This window comes from Chiroxiphia lanceolata, chromosome 2, assembly GCF_009829145.1.
Source record: "Chiroxiphia lanceolata isolate bChiLan1 chromosome 2, bChiLan1.pri, whole genome shotgun sequence".
In the NCBI taxonomy this organism is placed as follows: Eukaryota; Metazoa; Chordata; class Aves; order Passeriformes; family Pipridae; genus Chiroxiphia; species Chiroxiphia lanceolata.
The window spans coordinates 82308783-82326032 of record NC_045638.1 but is presented as its reverse complement, the minus strand read 5'-3'; the positions used below and the strand labels follow the sequence as shown (position 1 = coordinate 82326032).

Genomic DNA, 17250 nt, shown 5'->3' with positions numbered 1-17250 from the left:
GGACAGGCCAGCATCTCCCTTCAGCAGCTCAAATAATGGGTGCAGATCACCAGTTGTGATCCCCAGCACAGGTCTAATTCAATTAATGGCTCCTAGCAGCTTCTGGAGGTCATTCAAAGTTTGGACTCGCTTGTCTATTAACACTGACTGAGGCTTGATAGCCTTCTCTGTAATTTGGAGCCCAAGATACTTCCAGGGTGCTTCCCTCTGCACTTTTTCAGGGGAGATCTCTAATCCTTTAGAATTTAGAGCCGAAATGGTTGAATTTAGGGTTTTTTCTACAGCCAATTGTGTTTTGGCACAGATCAATACATCATCCATGTAGTGGAAGATGATTGACTGCGGGAATTTTTTCCTGATTGGTTCTAACACTTTAGCCACAAACATCTGGCAAAGAGTTGGAGAATTTTTCATCCCCTGGGGAAGCACTCGCCACTGGAACCTGCGATGAGGTTCACAAGCATTGATGGCAGGGACAGAGAACGCAAATTTGACCAAATCAGCCGGATTTAGGAATATGTGAAAAAAGCAGTCCTTGATATCAATAACTACCAGGGGCCATTCAGCAGGGAGCATAGATGGAGATGGCATCCCCTGCTGAAGGGTTCCCATTGGTTCCAGGACCTCGTTTACTTTTCGCAGGTCCTGGAAAAATCTCCAGGAACCTGAGGATTTTTGAATTACAAACACTGGGGTGTTCCAGGGACTGGTGGAAGACTCCAAGTGCCCTTTTTCCAATTCCTGATCAACTAATTTATTCAAAATTTGCAGCTTTTGTTTGGGCAGGGGCCACTGATCCACCCAAACTGGCGTTTCTGTCTTCCAGCTCAGTCTGGGGAGCTGCAAATGCTCAGTGACCCCTCCTAAAAATTTTCATCTGCAGACAGGGTTCCCAAAGTGAGTTCCCACTGCTCCATCGCGTCCCTTCCCCATAGTGTGATTGGGATGTTAAGTACATACGGTTGGAGTGATGCTGGTCTCCCCTCTGGTCCATAGACCGTTAGTACCTCTTTGCTCCTGACAGGATACTGTGATCCCCCTATCCCACTGACTCTGACGTTAGTAGTCTGGGCTGGCCAGCCATATGGCCAGTCTTTGGAGGCAAAGATAGATATATCAGCACCCGTATCAAGTAAGCCCTCTACTTTGACTTTCTGGGGGTGCTTAGGCTGTGAAAAATAAACCAGACATGCTAGAAGTGGGCGGGAGGTTTTCACTGAGGTCGTCCAGTGGACTTCCCTCAGTGCTTCCTCCCTCTGCTCTTCATCTGAAGATTTCACGCAGAGGAGGTCATCTGTGGAGATCATCTTTGCCACGGGGAAGCGTTCCTCTAGCTGCACAGGAGGGAGATGCACAGTTAGGCATATAGCAATGTTGGTATTTGTAAGTCCTGTCAGGAGGGTGGGTACAACAATGATTCCCTTAGCCACTGCTGAGAGATGTGATATCATTAGGTATGTTTTGTCAGGGTCTACTGGGCTAGATGGCCTGACTCTGGCTAATTGCTCATAGGAGCTTAGGTGTGTTGAAGGGTGAACAACAGAGAGAATGGTCCAATTAAGGGGAACACATTGATTTTGAACTGGAACAGGGTTTGCTAAATTAGGGGAAACACACGGAACAGGAATAGGGTCTGTTGGATTCAGGGGAATAGGATCTGCCGGAGGCTTTGGGCTTACAGGGTAGCAGGGTGAGGTGTGGGGCGTAGGACTGAGCGGAGAGCAGGGGTGATTTGTGTCATCGCGCCCCCCCGGGCGCTCTGCTCCCCGTTTCCCTGATGCTCACAGGAGCAAGGTCGAAGGTCAGGCAAGGATTGAAATGTGACTTTTTTCCTTGGCCCTGGGGATCTCCTGGGGGGCAGAGGCTCTCCATTCAAGTTGGTTATGGACCTACAACTAGAAGACCAATGACGGCCTTTCCCACACCTCCGGCATAGGGTTTTAGGTAAATCTGGTTCGGGGTTTAATTTAGGACAGTGCTTTTTAAAATGTTCTTTCTCCCCACACTCAAAACAATGCTGAGGTCCTGTAAAAGCAGCAGTCAATAGACGTGCCTTATGGGAATTAGAGCCTATGTTCTTACAGGCTTCTATCATTTCTAGTAAGGAGGAATCTTTTAACATTTTTAATGCTTTCTGGCAGTCCTCATTAGCCTTTTCAATAACCAATTTATTAAACAAAATTTCCTGACTGTCTTTTTGATGGACCTGCCGGCTGATTGCTTCTCTTAACCGGGTTATAAATTCCACAAAAGGTTCTTTTGGGCCTTGGTTAATAAGAGTGAAGGAGGGTGTCTGAACATAAGCATCAGCCACTCTCTTCACAGCTTCTAATGCCAATTCTTTGATTACTTCTAAAAATTTGGGGTCAATTCTAGCTTGATCCTTCCTACTAGAATAGTTCCCTTCCCCATAAAGCATATCTATTGCCTGCTGGATAGGAATTCCTCTCCTTTCCATTTTTTTCATTAACAAATACAGTAATTAGTTTTTTCCATTCAGCCTCAAATACTGAGGACTGTACTGTGGTAAATAATCCTCCTATTACTGCACAAATGTCATAAGGAATTAATGTATAAGCAAGAAAAAAGGATTCCAGCAGCCCAATGGTAAAGGGTGCCCCCAGCCTGTATTCAACGTTGGTTTTTTTAATGTCTTTGAGCATGGGATATGATATTGGTCGCCACTCCAGAGTCTTTCCTTCTTCTACATAAATAGGAAACGCTTTCAGGAATTCGGTATCCTTAGCTGAAGCAGCCTCTTCCCTGAAAGCCTTCCAGATGTCTGGTAGTTTTGGCTGCCATTCAGGGGAATCCGTGTCCGGTTGCGGGTACCGGCAGGCAGGGTAAGCCTCTGTGCCTAAACCGGGTTCGGGGTAGCTGCAGGCAGGGTAGGCTTTGGTACCTGAGCCGGGTTTGGGGTAGGGGCAGGCTCCGGTGCTATGCAGCTTATGGGCACGGTCATCTTTCTGAAAAGAGGCCCTGACCTTCGCCCTGCCCCTGTTTCTTGCTACCCTCCCGCCCCGGTCAGGTGACGGATCCGGGGATGAGGTGGGACTGGAGGAGGTAGGCGTATCCGTGGGCAGGCTGGGGGAGGGATCCCTGACGCGATCGGGCAGAGGCGGGGGCTGTCTGAAGGGTAGAGCTACGGGGGCCCGCCTTCTTCCGTTCTGCGCGGGTTTTTTCCACGCCGCCCCTTTCTGCATTTGCTCCGTGCAATCCCCGTGTCCCTCCTCCTCGATATCATTTTGAGATCGCCGCGATGGTTTCTTCCCCTCTCCTCCACATGGTATATCTGTCTGCTCAGTGTCTGTCTCTTCCTTTTTAGTTTCGGTTTCTGGGAGGCTGATATCCTTGTTCATCACCTGGTGCTGTAGCACCATGAGGATTAGCCTCCACGCGATAAGGGCTTCTTTGGCTAAACCGTCTCCCTTATCACTATCCCGCCAGAGGTCGTAGCCTACAGCCTGCCACTTCTCGATATCAGTGTCCTCAGCAAGCTTATAGCTTTTGCGGTCGAGCCATCTGGCAAGCGCTTTGGCTGACTTTTTGTCGAGGGGAAGACCGTGCTCTATAAGAAAGTCTTTCAAGCGCCGGTATACAAATTTTTGAGAGGTTGAGAGAGTGAGTCGCATGGCGCAGGTCCCCACTCCAGTCTCGGATAGAAAATCCTCTCTTTCAATGTCCAGTCGGGGTGTGGGTGATGGGATAGGGTGCAGGGAATGTCCCCAACAGCTCACCTGTCACCCGCGCAGCTTCTAGGAGCCCGCAGTCGCCCGTTCTGCTGGAGAGGACCGGCGGGGACGAACGCCTCTCCTGGCGTCGCCTGAGCCCAAGTGCAGGCACAGGAGTTCTCTCAATATGAAAGCTCTCAACTGTGCCCCGCGTTGGGAGCCACTTGCCACGGTCCGCAGGGGTAGGGGGGATGGGGTTAGGCACTGCAATTAGGGTTCGGACGCAGTTGAGGTCTCGTGCTGCAATGCCAGTTTATTCAAGAGATACAAGGGTTTAAAAAACTGCGGTTTGAGGGGCGGATTCCAAAACGGGGAGGTGCAATAGATTGACAGCTCAGGGAAAGATGTGGTAGGGGGATAGGGGAAAGATGGGTGGAACTCCCAGGTATCTGAGGGAGCTGGCCAATGGTAGCTCTCTCTGCACTGTGATAGCTACAGCTAATCAGGACCAGAGGCGCGGGAAAACAGGGGAGAGAAAGAGATAAACAACTTTCAAAGGGGAAGTCTGAGGGAGAAATGGGGACAATATGGAGGTACAGCAGGATTCATAAATTTTGACAATAAACCAGGGTGCACAAGGATTCATAAGCACACAACAATAAACTGGGGAAAAACTGCCAGTCTGCTGGGTGGATTATCTAGTGAGTAAAAAGTCCATTCAGATTCCATTAATGTTTCTCCAGGCAACATATCACTCCCATTCTGTCTTTTCCTCCTTCGCACTCAACAAATGCAGCTGTCCAAACTGATTGGGAAGATGCAGATCTGTCCTCCCCCAAGTCCATTTAAACAAACCCTTTCTAACTTGCTTTGAAATTTTGCTTTCTCTGTTTGTTTTGTTACTAACTATTTCTTGTGTCACAGCATGTTGCAAGAAGGACTATCACAACAGGCATTTTTCAAACTAATAAGAAATGGTGAGATGTAGAGAGGCAAGATTCAGGATGGGTGCAGTTCCGGGCATGGAGAGGGGCGTGCAGCGATTGGCAGGACTTTCGCGTGGACTTTGTCATATGGACTTTGCTGTTGTTGTGTGGTTTCGTTGTGTTCACACTGCACGGTGCCGCACATGCCCAGCCTTGCCATGAGTTTGCCTGCTGCCTGCTTCCCCCACTCCTCCCCTTTTTGCCCGTGTCCGATTCTGGTTCGTCCCCCTGCTTGTCTCCGCCCTGTGTTCTGGCCCTTTCGGCTCCCGAGCTGAAAGAGTGTGTGCACGCCTGAATAAAGGATTCTGCTTGCACCCTTCCTCGTGTCCTGTCCCCTCCTCCCTTCGGACCACGACACCTCACCACTTAATAATACTAGGAACAGGTACTTTGGGACTCTGTGCACATCTGCTGTAGATTACTATCTGCATGTAAGCTAAATTTAATGAGAAAGAAGGAAGTCCACAGACAATTATACCTAAAGAGGCATGCAGAATTCTGCATATCTCCTGTTATTCATAATAGCTCTACTTTAACCTAAACAAGGATTCAAAAAGTCATTAAACCACCCAATATTCATATCATTTGTTGTGCAGTATTGAAACTGATGCTTGCAAAATACTTATGGAGATATGGATCATGAAATCCATTTTGTTGTGCGGGATTTAAGAGAAATCAGAGTTGTGAATTTTTGTAAGACTGTGCAGGAACTGCTTAAACGTTGCTAAAACATTCTGTGTAAAAAACATAATTTAAATACTTCTATTTGGCCATATATTTTTTAAATGTTTATCTATCTAAGTTCTGCTGTAAAGGTTTAGTCTCATATGATTTAAGACAATTGTCTTTTCTGGGCCATCCATGGAAGTCTCTTGGCAATTCCCAGTGTTTCGTCACGACCTGGCATCAATACTCCATCTCAAAACCTGCCATCAACAGGATGATGCTGAATCATCACTGCTCAATAATACATGTTGTGGGTCCTTCTGGGCTAACCCATGAAAGATGAGAGGCATGCAAGCAGCATCACCCTTCAGCTCGGCGCATCACTCTTATACCAGCAGCAGCCAAGGCCAGACCTATCATTAAGCTGTGGTGCATCCAGCATGATTGCTGCCAGATGCTTTGTGCTCTGCTTTGGACTATCTGAGCTTGAAAGGTCTCTACAGCCGTCCAAAGCTTTACACAAAATGTGCAGTTCTTTTGCATTTCTTACTGCCTCTTGCTGCTATTTAGGCAATATGGACTGTGGCAACTTGGTACTTCATTTCCTCACATTATAGACAAATTAGTCTGTTCTAGGAGTAGGGGTGTTCTAGGGGTGGGAATGTTCTAGGGGTGAGGGTGGACTCAGTCCCTGCTGGTGCCATCCATGCTGAGTCAGAGCTGTCCCTGAGCCACAGCTCCACTGCTTCCCACTTGAGAGTAAGGGACTCTCTCTGCCCTAGTATCGAGGTCTTAATGGGTAGGAGAGCTCGTCTTGCTCCCTTGGCATGATTCTCAGCTCCAGAGCACCCCTCTCCGTGTAGTTTGCCTCGGAGTCTTCGCTGAAATGGCCCAAGCACTGCTGGGTTAATTACACTGGAGAGATCTGGATGCCTTTCCCCCCATGGTGAGGGGCGCACCAGTTCTAGTTCCATTTCCATCTGAGGAACCATTTCCGACGGTTTAATGTGGATGGGGGTAGGGGGGACCCTCCAGCACCAGGGGTTTCTTCAGGTCCTGAGCCTGGAGGGGAGAGGTGCTCTCCCCTCCCCCCACTCAAGTGGTCCCATGGCAGGCACAGAGACAGCACACCAGCGTGGAGAGGAGGCAAGAGGGAGTTATTATTGGGGATGTTACATTTATAGGATTAGGAAGATTCACAGGGTAACCAATTACAGGTCGCAGGAAGGGGTTAACAACCAATAGGAAGGGGTTAAAAGGGGCCAATGAGAACACCTCAGGATATCTTCTCAGGACATTCCTGCATGGGATAACACTTGTCGTGGGGGGTCTTGGGAAGAAGACAGTACGAGCCAGCAAAGAGACTACAAAAAGTCATTTTGAAGCATGTTTAAACCACAGTTACTGCCACAGAGAGATGGCTGTCTTTCTTATGGCAGCTTGGGCCTCGCTTCTCTGTGACTGATGGAGCACTTGCATGTCTGTGGGAGAGAAAGAGTTGGCAGCAGCTGTGAGGGTGGACAGGACAGCAAGAATAGAAAATATTCCCTTGCAACTGCCCCCTGTCCTCTGTAAAACATGGAGGGTGGCTGGAGCAGTTATGTGCCAAGAAAGTCTCCTGCATGGAGAAAAGGTCCAACTGCCCTCTGGGTGAAGAACCTTTTCCTAAGATCTGAAGTAAACCTCCCCTGACACAGCTTCATGCCATTCCTCCAGGAAGAAATGCTCGGCATCACCAGAGCCCATGGAAAGCCCACAAGCAAAGGTACCAAATCCCTCTACTGTAGGACTGTCTGAAGTGCTGTCTGAGGCCTCAACCTCCCGACTGGTCTAAAGCAGAAAACACTGAAACCTGGTAATGCACTAATACTTAAGTGCATTACTCTCAACCCCTAACACAGACAGCAATAAGTAGGATTTGGTTTAGTCTCACGGCACAACTCAAAATGCCAGAAAGCTGGGGAACAGACAGGACTTTCAGGGCAGTCTACAGTCAGTAGAACAGAGGAACTGATCTCTCCTAGACTCTCTCTAGGGAAAGCTCATAGTAAAATTTCCCCGCCTGAATATGGAACTAGGCTCCGTGGGTCATGAAGGGGAAGGCCCCGAGTACCTTTTGGGTTTGCCTGAACTTCTCAATTATTTTAATGGTTTGGGCTTGTTGCTGGACTGTGGCTTCCAGCCTGGCGTACTCAACTTCGAGACTGAAAAAGAAGTACAGGCCTTATGACAGAAGTCCACAAGAGCACAAATCCCAAAGGAACAGTGTGAAAGAACCTCATCTAAAATAAAAGCATCTTTGAAAATCATGTAGTAGTATCTCACTGGGATACAAGTAAGTCCCATTGTTTTTACACAATCACAAAAAGTGAAGCTTTGCTCTACTGTCTTACCAATGAAGGCGTTCTCGCAGCTGGCCGATAGCTGCAGGTAAAGACACGTTGCATGAAGGAGGAAGGCCTTGCAGGTTCCTGGAAGTTGTTATTTCCTTCTTCTTTGGGGCACTCTTCAATGATGCAGCAAAACACTCCTTCTGGATATGATGCTCTTTCGGTTCCTGCAGATGCCAAACCCCAACAAGAATCCTCAGTAGACAGCTTACGTTTGTTCAAAACAAGTGGGCTGCTTTGACACTGATGAAAACTCTCAAAACCTGTGTTACTTCTTCCTCTTTTATACTGGGCCCTCTCCTATGTCTACGCTGATTTCTTAGAGCATTTCCTATGGGCTGCCACAACATTTCTCTCTTTTCTCAAGGACTCCAAACACAAGTTGTAGTGCGTTGGTAGTGTCGTGGTTTAGGAATGGTACTCCCCAGTTTAGTGCTCCCATTGAGACTCTCCAAGCCACAGTGCTGCTCACTGGCTTGCCACTCTCCCTCCCCCCTGCGGCAGGATGGAGAACCGGAGGCACAAAAGGGAAAGATTACGGCTACTTCTTTTCCAGCTACATCATCTCCCTTCTTTTCCGGTCTGTTATAATATGTTGATTTCAAAGGAGCAAAATGTAGCTTCTGATTGGGCCCTACACCAAGAACACCACCCCCTCGGGGGTTACCACTTTTCTAACTCCAGGGCAAAACACTTTTTTACCCCACGACAACAACTTCAAGGTTGTGTTCTCTCCCTGTCCTTCTATGGACTTCTTCTTTCCCATGGCAGGGGCCCCACAGCATGTCTGTGAGAATGTGTTACCTCTTCTTGCAACAGTGGAGTTAGCTTCTTAAACAGACAGGCAGAGAAATATAGACAGTGCTTTTCATGGGAAATAATCTTCCCCCATGCTGGGTCTTTCCTAGCAGCCAAAACTTCCCTGAGCAAAAATTCTTTTATCCTCCTCAAGTAAATCTTCCGCATATAATTTTTCGGTCCCTGCGCCACCTTAGTGCAGCCCTCCACTGTCACTTCAAGTCGTGCCAACAGGCAGACACCAAAGGCAGCAGTGCTGTTCCTTCCCATCACAGCTAGCTGCACACTGAACCACCTTGTGTTCTTCTCAAGAAAGAATCACTTCCCTGCTCTAGTGCGCTACAAAGAAGGCCTTGAGCCCTGTCGAGAGACAGGCTTTCCCATACCTTAGCTTCAGACCTCTCCAGTTTCTCCTGCATCAGCGGTTTCTTTTCCTTCAGGTCCTTGCTGTGGGTCTTCATAGCTCCAACTGAAGGTTCTGCCAGGGAGTTCTTTTTGAGAACTTCATCAGGCTTCTCCAGCAGCTGCCTGACCAATGGCTAAAGAAATAGTGTGCCATGAGCATGGAGAAATCGGTAAGAACATGACAACACAAGTGATGCTTTCACTGATGGGATTATATAATTAGATTGGTCATCAGGTTGGCCAGCAGGTCGAGGGAGGCAATTCTCCCTTTCTACTCTGATCTCATGAGACTCCACTTGGAGTCCTGCGTCCAGCTCCGGGGCCCCCAGCACAAGCAAGACATGGATGGAGGAATGTCACAAAGATGTTTGGAGGGCTGGAACAGCTCTCCCGTGAAAAAGTCTGAGAGACTTGGGATTTTTCAGCCTGAGAAAAGCAGGCTCTGGGCAGAACTTACTGCTGTCTTTCAGTGTAAATAGAGGGAGAGAGATTTTTACCAAGGCCTGGAGCAACAGAAGAAGAGGCAATCATTTAAAATGAAAAGAGGGTAGATTTAGATGGGACATAAGGGATAAATTGTTTGCAAGGACTGTGGTGGGACACTGGACCCGGTTGTGGAAGTGTTCAAAGTGAAGCTGGATGGGACTTGGAGCAAGGCTTATTCCAGCCCTTCTGCTTCAGAATGCAAACAAAATGAGGTCCGAAGTATAGCACAGGTCCAGACTCAATCACCTCCTCTCAGCAGTTTTTCCAAATGAATTCCGTAGTCAGAACACCTCTGCTTACACTGACAGGCTCTATTTAGGGATATCTGCTTCTGCCTCTATTAGAGTCACCTGTCTGTCCAGCTGAGAATCTGTTTGACTTGAAGAATCAGACCTTAGCTGAAGATCTCCTGCCTCCAGTGTAGGAACCTAAATGAGCAAGAAAACAGAGACAGTGGAGAGACGAATCCTCATCAAGACTGCAGCATCACACTACATCTGACTTCAGCCAAAGGCAATGCAATTCATCTGGAACAGAGCTAAGTACCTTATTCTTAGAAGAAGGGTCAAAATATTCCTTCTGCTCTGCTCCTGCTGCTGGCACGATACCTAGAAAAAAGGTAAACAGTGTGTTGTTACTCTGAGTACTTATTTCACCCTGCTTCTCCTCAGCCATGTCACCCCAGAGAAATTCACAAAGGTAACCATTTAGTCCCTCTGAAATTACCTTTGCCGTGCTCCACTGCAACAGAGCGCGCATCCAAACTCTTGCCCACTGCAGCAGGAAGCATTGGGTCAGCGGACACTTTCCCTTGACCTTCAGAATCAGTCTGTGTAATTGAAAAGACACGTCTGAGAACTGGCAAAGGCTCCTTCTCAACCCACTTCCACGCACAGCACTTCAGCTTCAGCCAACAGGCCTAACGAGCGGGATCAGGTGGCGGAAGCAACAAAATGGGCAACACAGCCAGCACATTCGGCATCTCTCTTGAGCAGGGCTTTCCAAAGGGGATGAAGTACTCCTGCCCAATACAGAGAGAACCTAGACAGGAGAAATACATCTCCAGACAGTAGGTTATTTGACATTAATGGATCCAGGGAAGCAGGCTATGAGGTGGAAAACAGCAATCTCACAGTGCCAGTCTTGTAGGATTTCAGAGGACTGCAAGCAGCAAGAAGCTTTACTGCTTTGTTCTAGAAATCCAGCTGGGAGGTCAGCTGCAAGGAGACCCAGGACATTAGCTTGACCTCACTTTGTCCCAGCACTAACTGAACACTTTGTCTGCAGCGCTGGCATGTCCAGGTCCAAGGTGCAAGCGTGTGGCAAAAGCAGCAGCAAAGGGAAAGGAACCCAGAAGCCATTGATCCAGCGGGACCTCACTGCCTCCTCCACAGCAGGTACCTCAGAATCCCAGGGGGAGTCATTGTCTTCCTTCTGCTCTTCTCCTGCTGCTGGCAAGACCCCTAACAAAAGATAACAGGTTGGTCATTACTCTGAGGGCTTATTTCACTCTGCTTTCTCCCCAGCCATGTCACCCCACTTTACAAAGAGAGAACTTTACAAAGGTAACCATTTAGTCCCTCTGAAATTACCTTTGCCGTGCTCCACTGCAACAGAGCGCACATCCAAACTCTTACCCACTGTAGCAGGAAGCGTCAGGTCAGCGAACACTTTCCCTCGACCCTTGGAATCAGTCTGTGTAATTGAAAAGACACGTCTGAGAACTGGCAAAGGTTCCTTCTCAACCCACTTCCACGCACAACACTTTGCTTTAGCCATAAGACCTAACAAACGGGATCAGGTGATGGAAGCAACAAAAGAGGCAAACACAACCAGCATGTTCGGCATCTCTCTTGAGCAGGGCTTTCCAAAGGGGATGAAGTACCCCTGCCCAATCCAGAGAGAATGCAGGCAGAAGAAAGAAGTCTCTAGACTGTGAGTCATATGGGAACCAATTGACAGTGACTGGAGTGGAAGATGTTTGCGGTATGATAGAAAATCAACAATCTTCACCAAGCCAGTCTTCTAACAGAAACTTTACTGCTTTGTCCTTTTTTTAGAAATCCAGCTTGGAGGTCAGCTGCAAGGAGAACCAGCTGGACCTCACTTTGTCCCAGTCCTACAGGAACAGTTTGTCTGCAGCACTGGCATGTCCAGGTCTGAGTTACAAGCATTTGGCAAAAGCAGCTGCAGACAGTAATGATCCCAGAAGCCAGTGATTCAGAGGGACCCCACTGCCTCCTCTAGAGAAGGTACCTCAGAATCCCAGGGGGAGTCTTTGTCTTTCTTCTGCTCTTCTTTCACTCCTGGCAAGACACCTAACAAATATGAGAAGAGTCGCATCACTCCTTGGAGTGCTGATTTTCCTCTGCTTTGGCACCTCCCTCAAGACATGCATCACACTGATGGGTTATCATTCTCCTACAGGCCACACTGATTTTTCCTTCTTACCTCCTTGATAGCGAAGAGTCTTACATAATTCTAGCAATGCAGATGTATTTGAGAGAGTGTCAGCAGTTGTCCCAGAGCAAGAGATGTTAATTTCTTCTGTGCCTCGGGCAGAGCACTGTCCCTTCCTTTCAGAGCATTCATATTCCTCTCCTTCATTAGCAATACTAAAGATAGAAAGGGAGGAAATGCAATAGGTAAAAATGCCCCCAGACTTTCCTGCACTCTCCACGGGAAGAGCAACAGCCATGCCTGTGCCATTCTAACCCTATTCATAGACAACTGCTAAAGGGTCACACACACACAAAACATACTGCAGTCCTAGAGTAGTGGAGACTGAAATCCTCACTACAGGCATGCTCATGCTACAGGTGCCTATTCTATCTGTGGAGTAACTCACCCCTGCTGGCTACTGTCTCATCTGATAAACCCCCTCTCCATTTCAAGGACCAGGGAGATTAACTAGGTCCCTGGCAGGCTGACATCTCCAAAGCCTCTTCCTCAGCTGGATGTTATACTAATGTCTCAACATTAAGATGGAGCAATGTCTCCTCAACCCCAGTCCTCACTTTGAAGGGCTTCAGAAATTCCCATGGTTCCTCTGAAGACCTGAAGTTCAGAGGGCTCCTAAGTCGGATATTAAGGGGCCAACAAATACTGCACTTGCATTCTGAGACCTGTGTCATATTCTAACAACCTTGGGTCTCAGTTGGAGGTCAGGTTTGTTTCAGGAGCAGGAATACAAAACAAAAAACCCCAATCAAACAACAAAAGAAATTAAACACATTCTCCAGACCAAGGCTGCTATGCAGAATGGTGCATTAGCACAACAGAAGCCTGGAGGGGAGGAATGAATACCTTGTTTTGTTAGAGCAATCCTCAAACATGCTTTAGTCCTAAAGGGGTTTTTACTCCACAGTTTACCCAGGTTCCCTTCTCTCCTGCTTCCCATCAAGACAGGCTAACAGAAGGGGCAGGGGGAGAGGAAATTGAGATCCAGTGACAAGAGTTCACAGGCAGTTGTTTATGGCTAGGCAAGGCATGCTCATGGGCATAATGCAATTCATTCACACATCCCTTGGCTACCATCACTAGGATAGAGGGCTTTTTTCCTCAGTCTAGTTAAGTACACATAGCCACCTTAGCTAGTGAATGGCCAGAGGTGCAAAGCTAGCCACGGGAAGAGGAAAAGCACCGAAGAGTTTTAATTAGGGGATATCAGTATAGATCCCCTCTGAAACAAAAGGTGGGGAGTTGCTGCTAGGGAGTAGAATGGAACTTGGAAGCACACAGGGGAATTCTCAAAGAGAACTGGGTTTGGTGGGGAGGAGGGATGTTTTCCTCAATTTCCAAATCTACCCTTTACATGGAAAGAGATGCATCAGAAGGTGTCACACTTCGATAAAGCTCTCAGCACCTCATCTAACCCTGCTGCTGTTACCAAAAAGGGCTGTACATCAGCACGGGCATTCTGAGAATGCAGTTGCTCTAACAAGGACGTAAAACACTTACAACTCATCTCCAAATAGTTTTTCAAAAGCTCGAACTGCATACGCTCCAAGGCCGTCTTTATTGATAACACCGCCATTGCGAAGAAGAACTTCTGCTGCATCCTTATCCTGAAGAAGAGCAGCAACTTCCAGAGGGGTCCTAGGGCATCCAGGAGATAAGAGTAAATACATCAGCTTCTGCAGGCATTACGTGTCATTACTTTAATCCCTCTTTGCTTCTCAGACAATTCATTTCCCCTCTCCTACTGGCAGAATGAAAGCACAGCCAAACACCTGGAAGTGTTGGGAGAATTCAGGTTGGTGGGACCTCAGGAGGTCTCCAGGCCAGCCACCCACCCAGAGCAGACTCAGGCTGCGTGTGTGTGCCTGCGCGCGCGCGTGTGCATGTGGGACCACAGACAATGCTTTCTTGCAGTCCTCAGTGTGGAAATCATCCCCTGAAGTAAGCAAGCAGCAGAGCGCAGGTCTGCTTTCACAAGTCCCACTGAAGGAGCTCCTTCTGGGTGGTTCCTGGCCCTTTTTCAAAGCTCATTCTTATGCCTCCCATCAATCCAACTGAAACAATGCTAAGGAGTCCCACACGTGCTTTTACCAAATCCTTCACCTTTTAAGATTATCTGCAGCATTCACGTCAGCTCCTTTTTGAAGAAGGAACTCGATCATCCCTTTGCAACGCTCAGTGATCGCAAGAGTAAGTGGAGCGTATCCCAGCTGAAAGGAAAAATCATCTCTCTTAGAATAACAGAGAAAAGTCAAGCAAGTTGACTTGGGAAGAGGAGGTTTACCTAAAGTCCAAGCTTACTTCATTCTTAACATCAATATCTGCGCCATGCTCAAGTAACAGCTCCACTAGAGATTTGCTAGACATCAGGACAGCAAAGTGAAGGGCGGTGTTACCAGTAGCAGCTCTGTGGTCACGGTTGGCACCATGCTCCAGCAGAACAGCCACACAATCTCTGTGCTGGTGCTGTACTGCCTGGAAACAAGACACAAAGGAGGAATAACTTCCAACATCTACATTGTTCTCTGTCAGAACTCCTGCGTCTTCCCAACACTGGAAAGTTCGAGCATCTTCAGTCATAAGACAACATATGCCCCTTTCACATACCAGCATCAGTGGTGATCTCTTATATTTGTCACGAGGATTTAGCTTGCAATTCTTGCCTACTAGAAACCGAACAACATCTGCATGGCCATTTATGCAAGCAAGATGCAGAGGTGTCCTAGAAATTAAACATACACAATTGTCCCGGTTTAAGCCCAGCTGACAATTAAGCCCCACACAGCTACTTGCTCACACCCTCTCCCTCCCCACCCCAGTGAAACAGGGAGGAGAATCAAAGGTAAAACCTTTAATAACAATTAAATTAAAATAGAGTAATAATTAAAACAAAATAAATAAAATAAATAATACTAAGGGATGCTAGATGCTGTCTGTTCCACTGATGGTATCCTTTGTTGCTGCTTAGGCTTGAAAGTACATAAAGTACATCCATCAAAAAACCACCCTGACTTTAGATAATTTTGACAAATTCCACATTTTGCAAAAGGTGGAGGCTTTGCTGTTTGTCCTTACAGCTTGTCTGCGTTGCGCCTGTTGATGTGGAACTTATTCAGCCACCAGTGCCGCCGTAGCTGGTCCAGGTCGCCACGGGCGGCCGCGCTGTGGAGGTCGACCCAGGCCATCTCTCGGCGTTCGGCGGCCTCGGCCTGGGTTCAGCAGACACAGGAGATGCCCGGCAGACTCTGCCGAGTCCCTGGCGGGGAGGGGGAGGGGGTGTGGGGAGAGGATGGTCAGATCCGAGAGGCGAGATCCGAGTGGCAGCTGCGCTTCGCAGCCCCCGACGGTCCAAGCCAGAGAAGCGCTGCTGATCCCGTCGCGGCGGAGTCAGCAATGACGGCCAGCAAGGGTCTGGCGCCGGGACAGCAGCCGTGGAGCGCCGAGACATCACAGAGGGGGCTTGTGACGCGGCACCACAGCCGGTTCCGAGACCGACCCGCCGCTGAGCAGGGCTGAGTCCATTGGGGAGGGTGTAGCTGGGATAACATAGGAAGGGGGGGGGGGAAACAGCGCACAATAGCAACTGCAGACGGAGAGAGAAGTGAGAATATGTGACAGAAACAGCCCTGAAGACCCAAAGGTCAGTGAAGAAGGAGGGGAAGGAGGTGCTCAGGCAACGGAGCAGAGATTCCCCTGCAGCCCGTGGTGCAGCTCATGGTGGGACAGCTCTGCCCCTGCAGCCCAGGGAAGCTCATGGTGCAGGAGAGGTCCACCTGCAGCCCATGGAGGACCCCACGCTGGAGCAGATGGATGCTTGAAAGGAGGCTGTGACCTCGTGGGAGGCTCGTGCTGCAGCAGGCTCCCAGCAGGAGCCTGGAGCAGATTTGCTAGCAGGAATTGTGGCCCCGGTAGGGGGCCAGAACAGGTGTGAGCTTGTTACTTTGGAGATAATGACTTGGTCAGCTGGGCTTGAATAATTTTGTCACCCCAAGATACCCTCTGGAGAGCAGAAGGTGCAATTCTGCTGAAAGGACAGACTTTCTACCCCTTCTACCTGACGATGAGCAGGCTGAGGGTTCATAGGTTGCAAATATATATAATAAATATATACAATAAAAATATATAATACATGTAATAAATCTATAAAACATAAAAATACCTACCTTCAAAGACAAAGAAAAAAAGAAGTGCTGTAGTGCTCCACTGCAACACCCATCACCAACAAGTAACAGAAGTGCTATATAGATATTAAGACTCAGGGCTGTCTAACAGATTTCTGTGAAACATAATCCCTACAGTGACAAGAGCAATAAAACTCAAAGCTCTTCCCCTGCTCCTGATGATTTTATTGTGAGTTTTGAAACCTCGGCAAACAGACCTAGGACACTGTGCTTTGTGAAATGTTTCTGTTACTTGAATAAAATCCCCTGTTTCCTGAAAAGAGCGTTTATTTTCTTTCACACCAAGGATTGCACTGCAAGATCCCACAGCATTTGTGTTGGATGGGATGAACTGCACCCTAAAAAATCCAACCCTTTCTGTCTCCTTTAACTATAAAGAAAGCAATGAATTACTAGCTCAGCTACAGATGTCTCAATTCAGCACAATTTTATGGTCGGACTGGATGATCTTAACGGTTTTTTTCCAACCTAAATGATTCTGGGAGAATAATTCTATGATAAAGTTATATTCACTAGGGATAATCACATGAACCCCACTAAATATTCACAAGCCCTTTGTGAGCTGTGCTCCCTTTCATCTGCATTTTGTCTTCCCTCTTCCTTGGTCGGTTGTTTGAGGTGAAGTGACCCACCACTGAACGAACACCTTGGAACATCTTTGACAGACAGAAATTGGATTGTTGAAAGCTAACAATTTAAAACTACAGGAACAGTAGGTTTACCTGTCTAATCAGATTTATTAGTGTTCCCCTGCCAACTAATTTGGGTGAGATACCAGCCACATGATCATATATGCTTGGTCTCTTACAGACGTTTAAGAAGAAATGGTCCTTTCTTATGGATTTTATAAGATGCGACAAACACAGTGAATTCACTCTCTTTCTTTCTTTTTACGAAGTTCTTCCTTAACAAATGGAGCACGTAGTTAATTTGGGAGATGTGAAGAACAAGGAGAAAGACCGGTTTGAGTCAACTTATCTCTGAAAAAAGTTAATTTTTTCTTCTCTGGAATTATGTCTGATTAAAACGTCTTATAAAGAAAATTCAAAACAGACCCATAGGTGGCTACTAAAAGGGTGGGCAGGATGTGCCTTCAAACATCCCTGATTAATGACTGGATGTTGCACAGGGGGAATGGACTGCAGACTACCAGTTATTACAACGCAAACCTCTACTATAGTATTGCCATTGTCACTAAGAAGCCACA

The 17250-nt window shown here is 47.7% G+C and overlaps 1 protein-coding gene and 1 long non-coding RNA gene across 2 annotated transcripts in view; both read right to left on the bottom strand.

Moving 5' to 3' along the window:
* Positions 1-15047, bottom strand: part of LOC116782511 — a 66279-nt gene extending 51232 nt beyond the window's left edge. The window contains exons 1-6 of the mRNA XM_032679263.1: positions 14938-15047; positions 14470-14584; positions 14164-14337; positions 13966-14072; positions 13363-13500; positions 11854-12017 (exon numbers count right to left, since the gene is read on the bottom strand). Coding sequence (XP_032535154.1) covers positions 11854-12017; positions 13363-13500; positions 13966-14072; positions 14164-14337; positions 14470-14584; positions 14938-15047 — 808 coding nt within the window. The remainder of the gene's footprint in view (positions 1-11853; positions 12018-13362; positions 13501-13965; positions 14073-14163; positions 14338-14469; positions 14585-14937) is intronic.
* LOC116782775 lies at positions 8982-11021 on the bottom strand. The gene is made up of 4 exons (XR_004355348.1): positions 10995-11021; positions 9949-10010; positions 9753-9830; positions 8982-9050 (listed from the first exon to the last, which is right to left on the bottom strand). It is a non-coding gene; the product is annotated as an uncharacterized LOC116782775 (long non-coding RNA).
* Positions 15048-17250: the final 2203 nt, after the last annotated feature.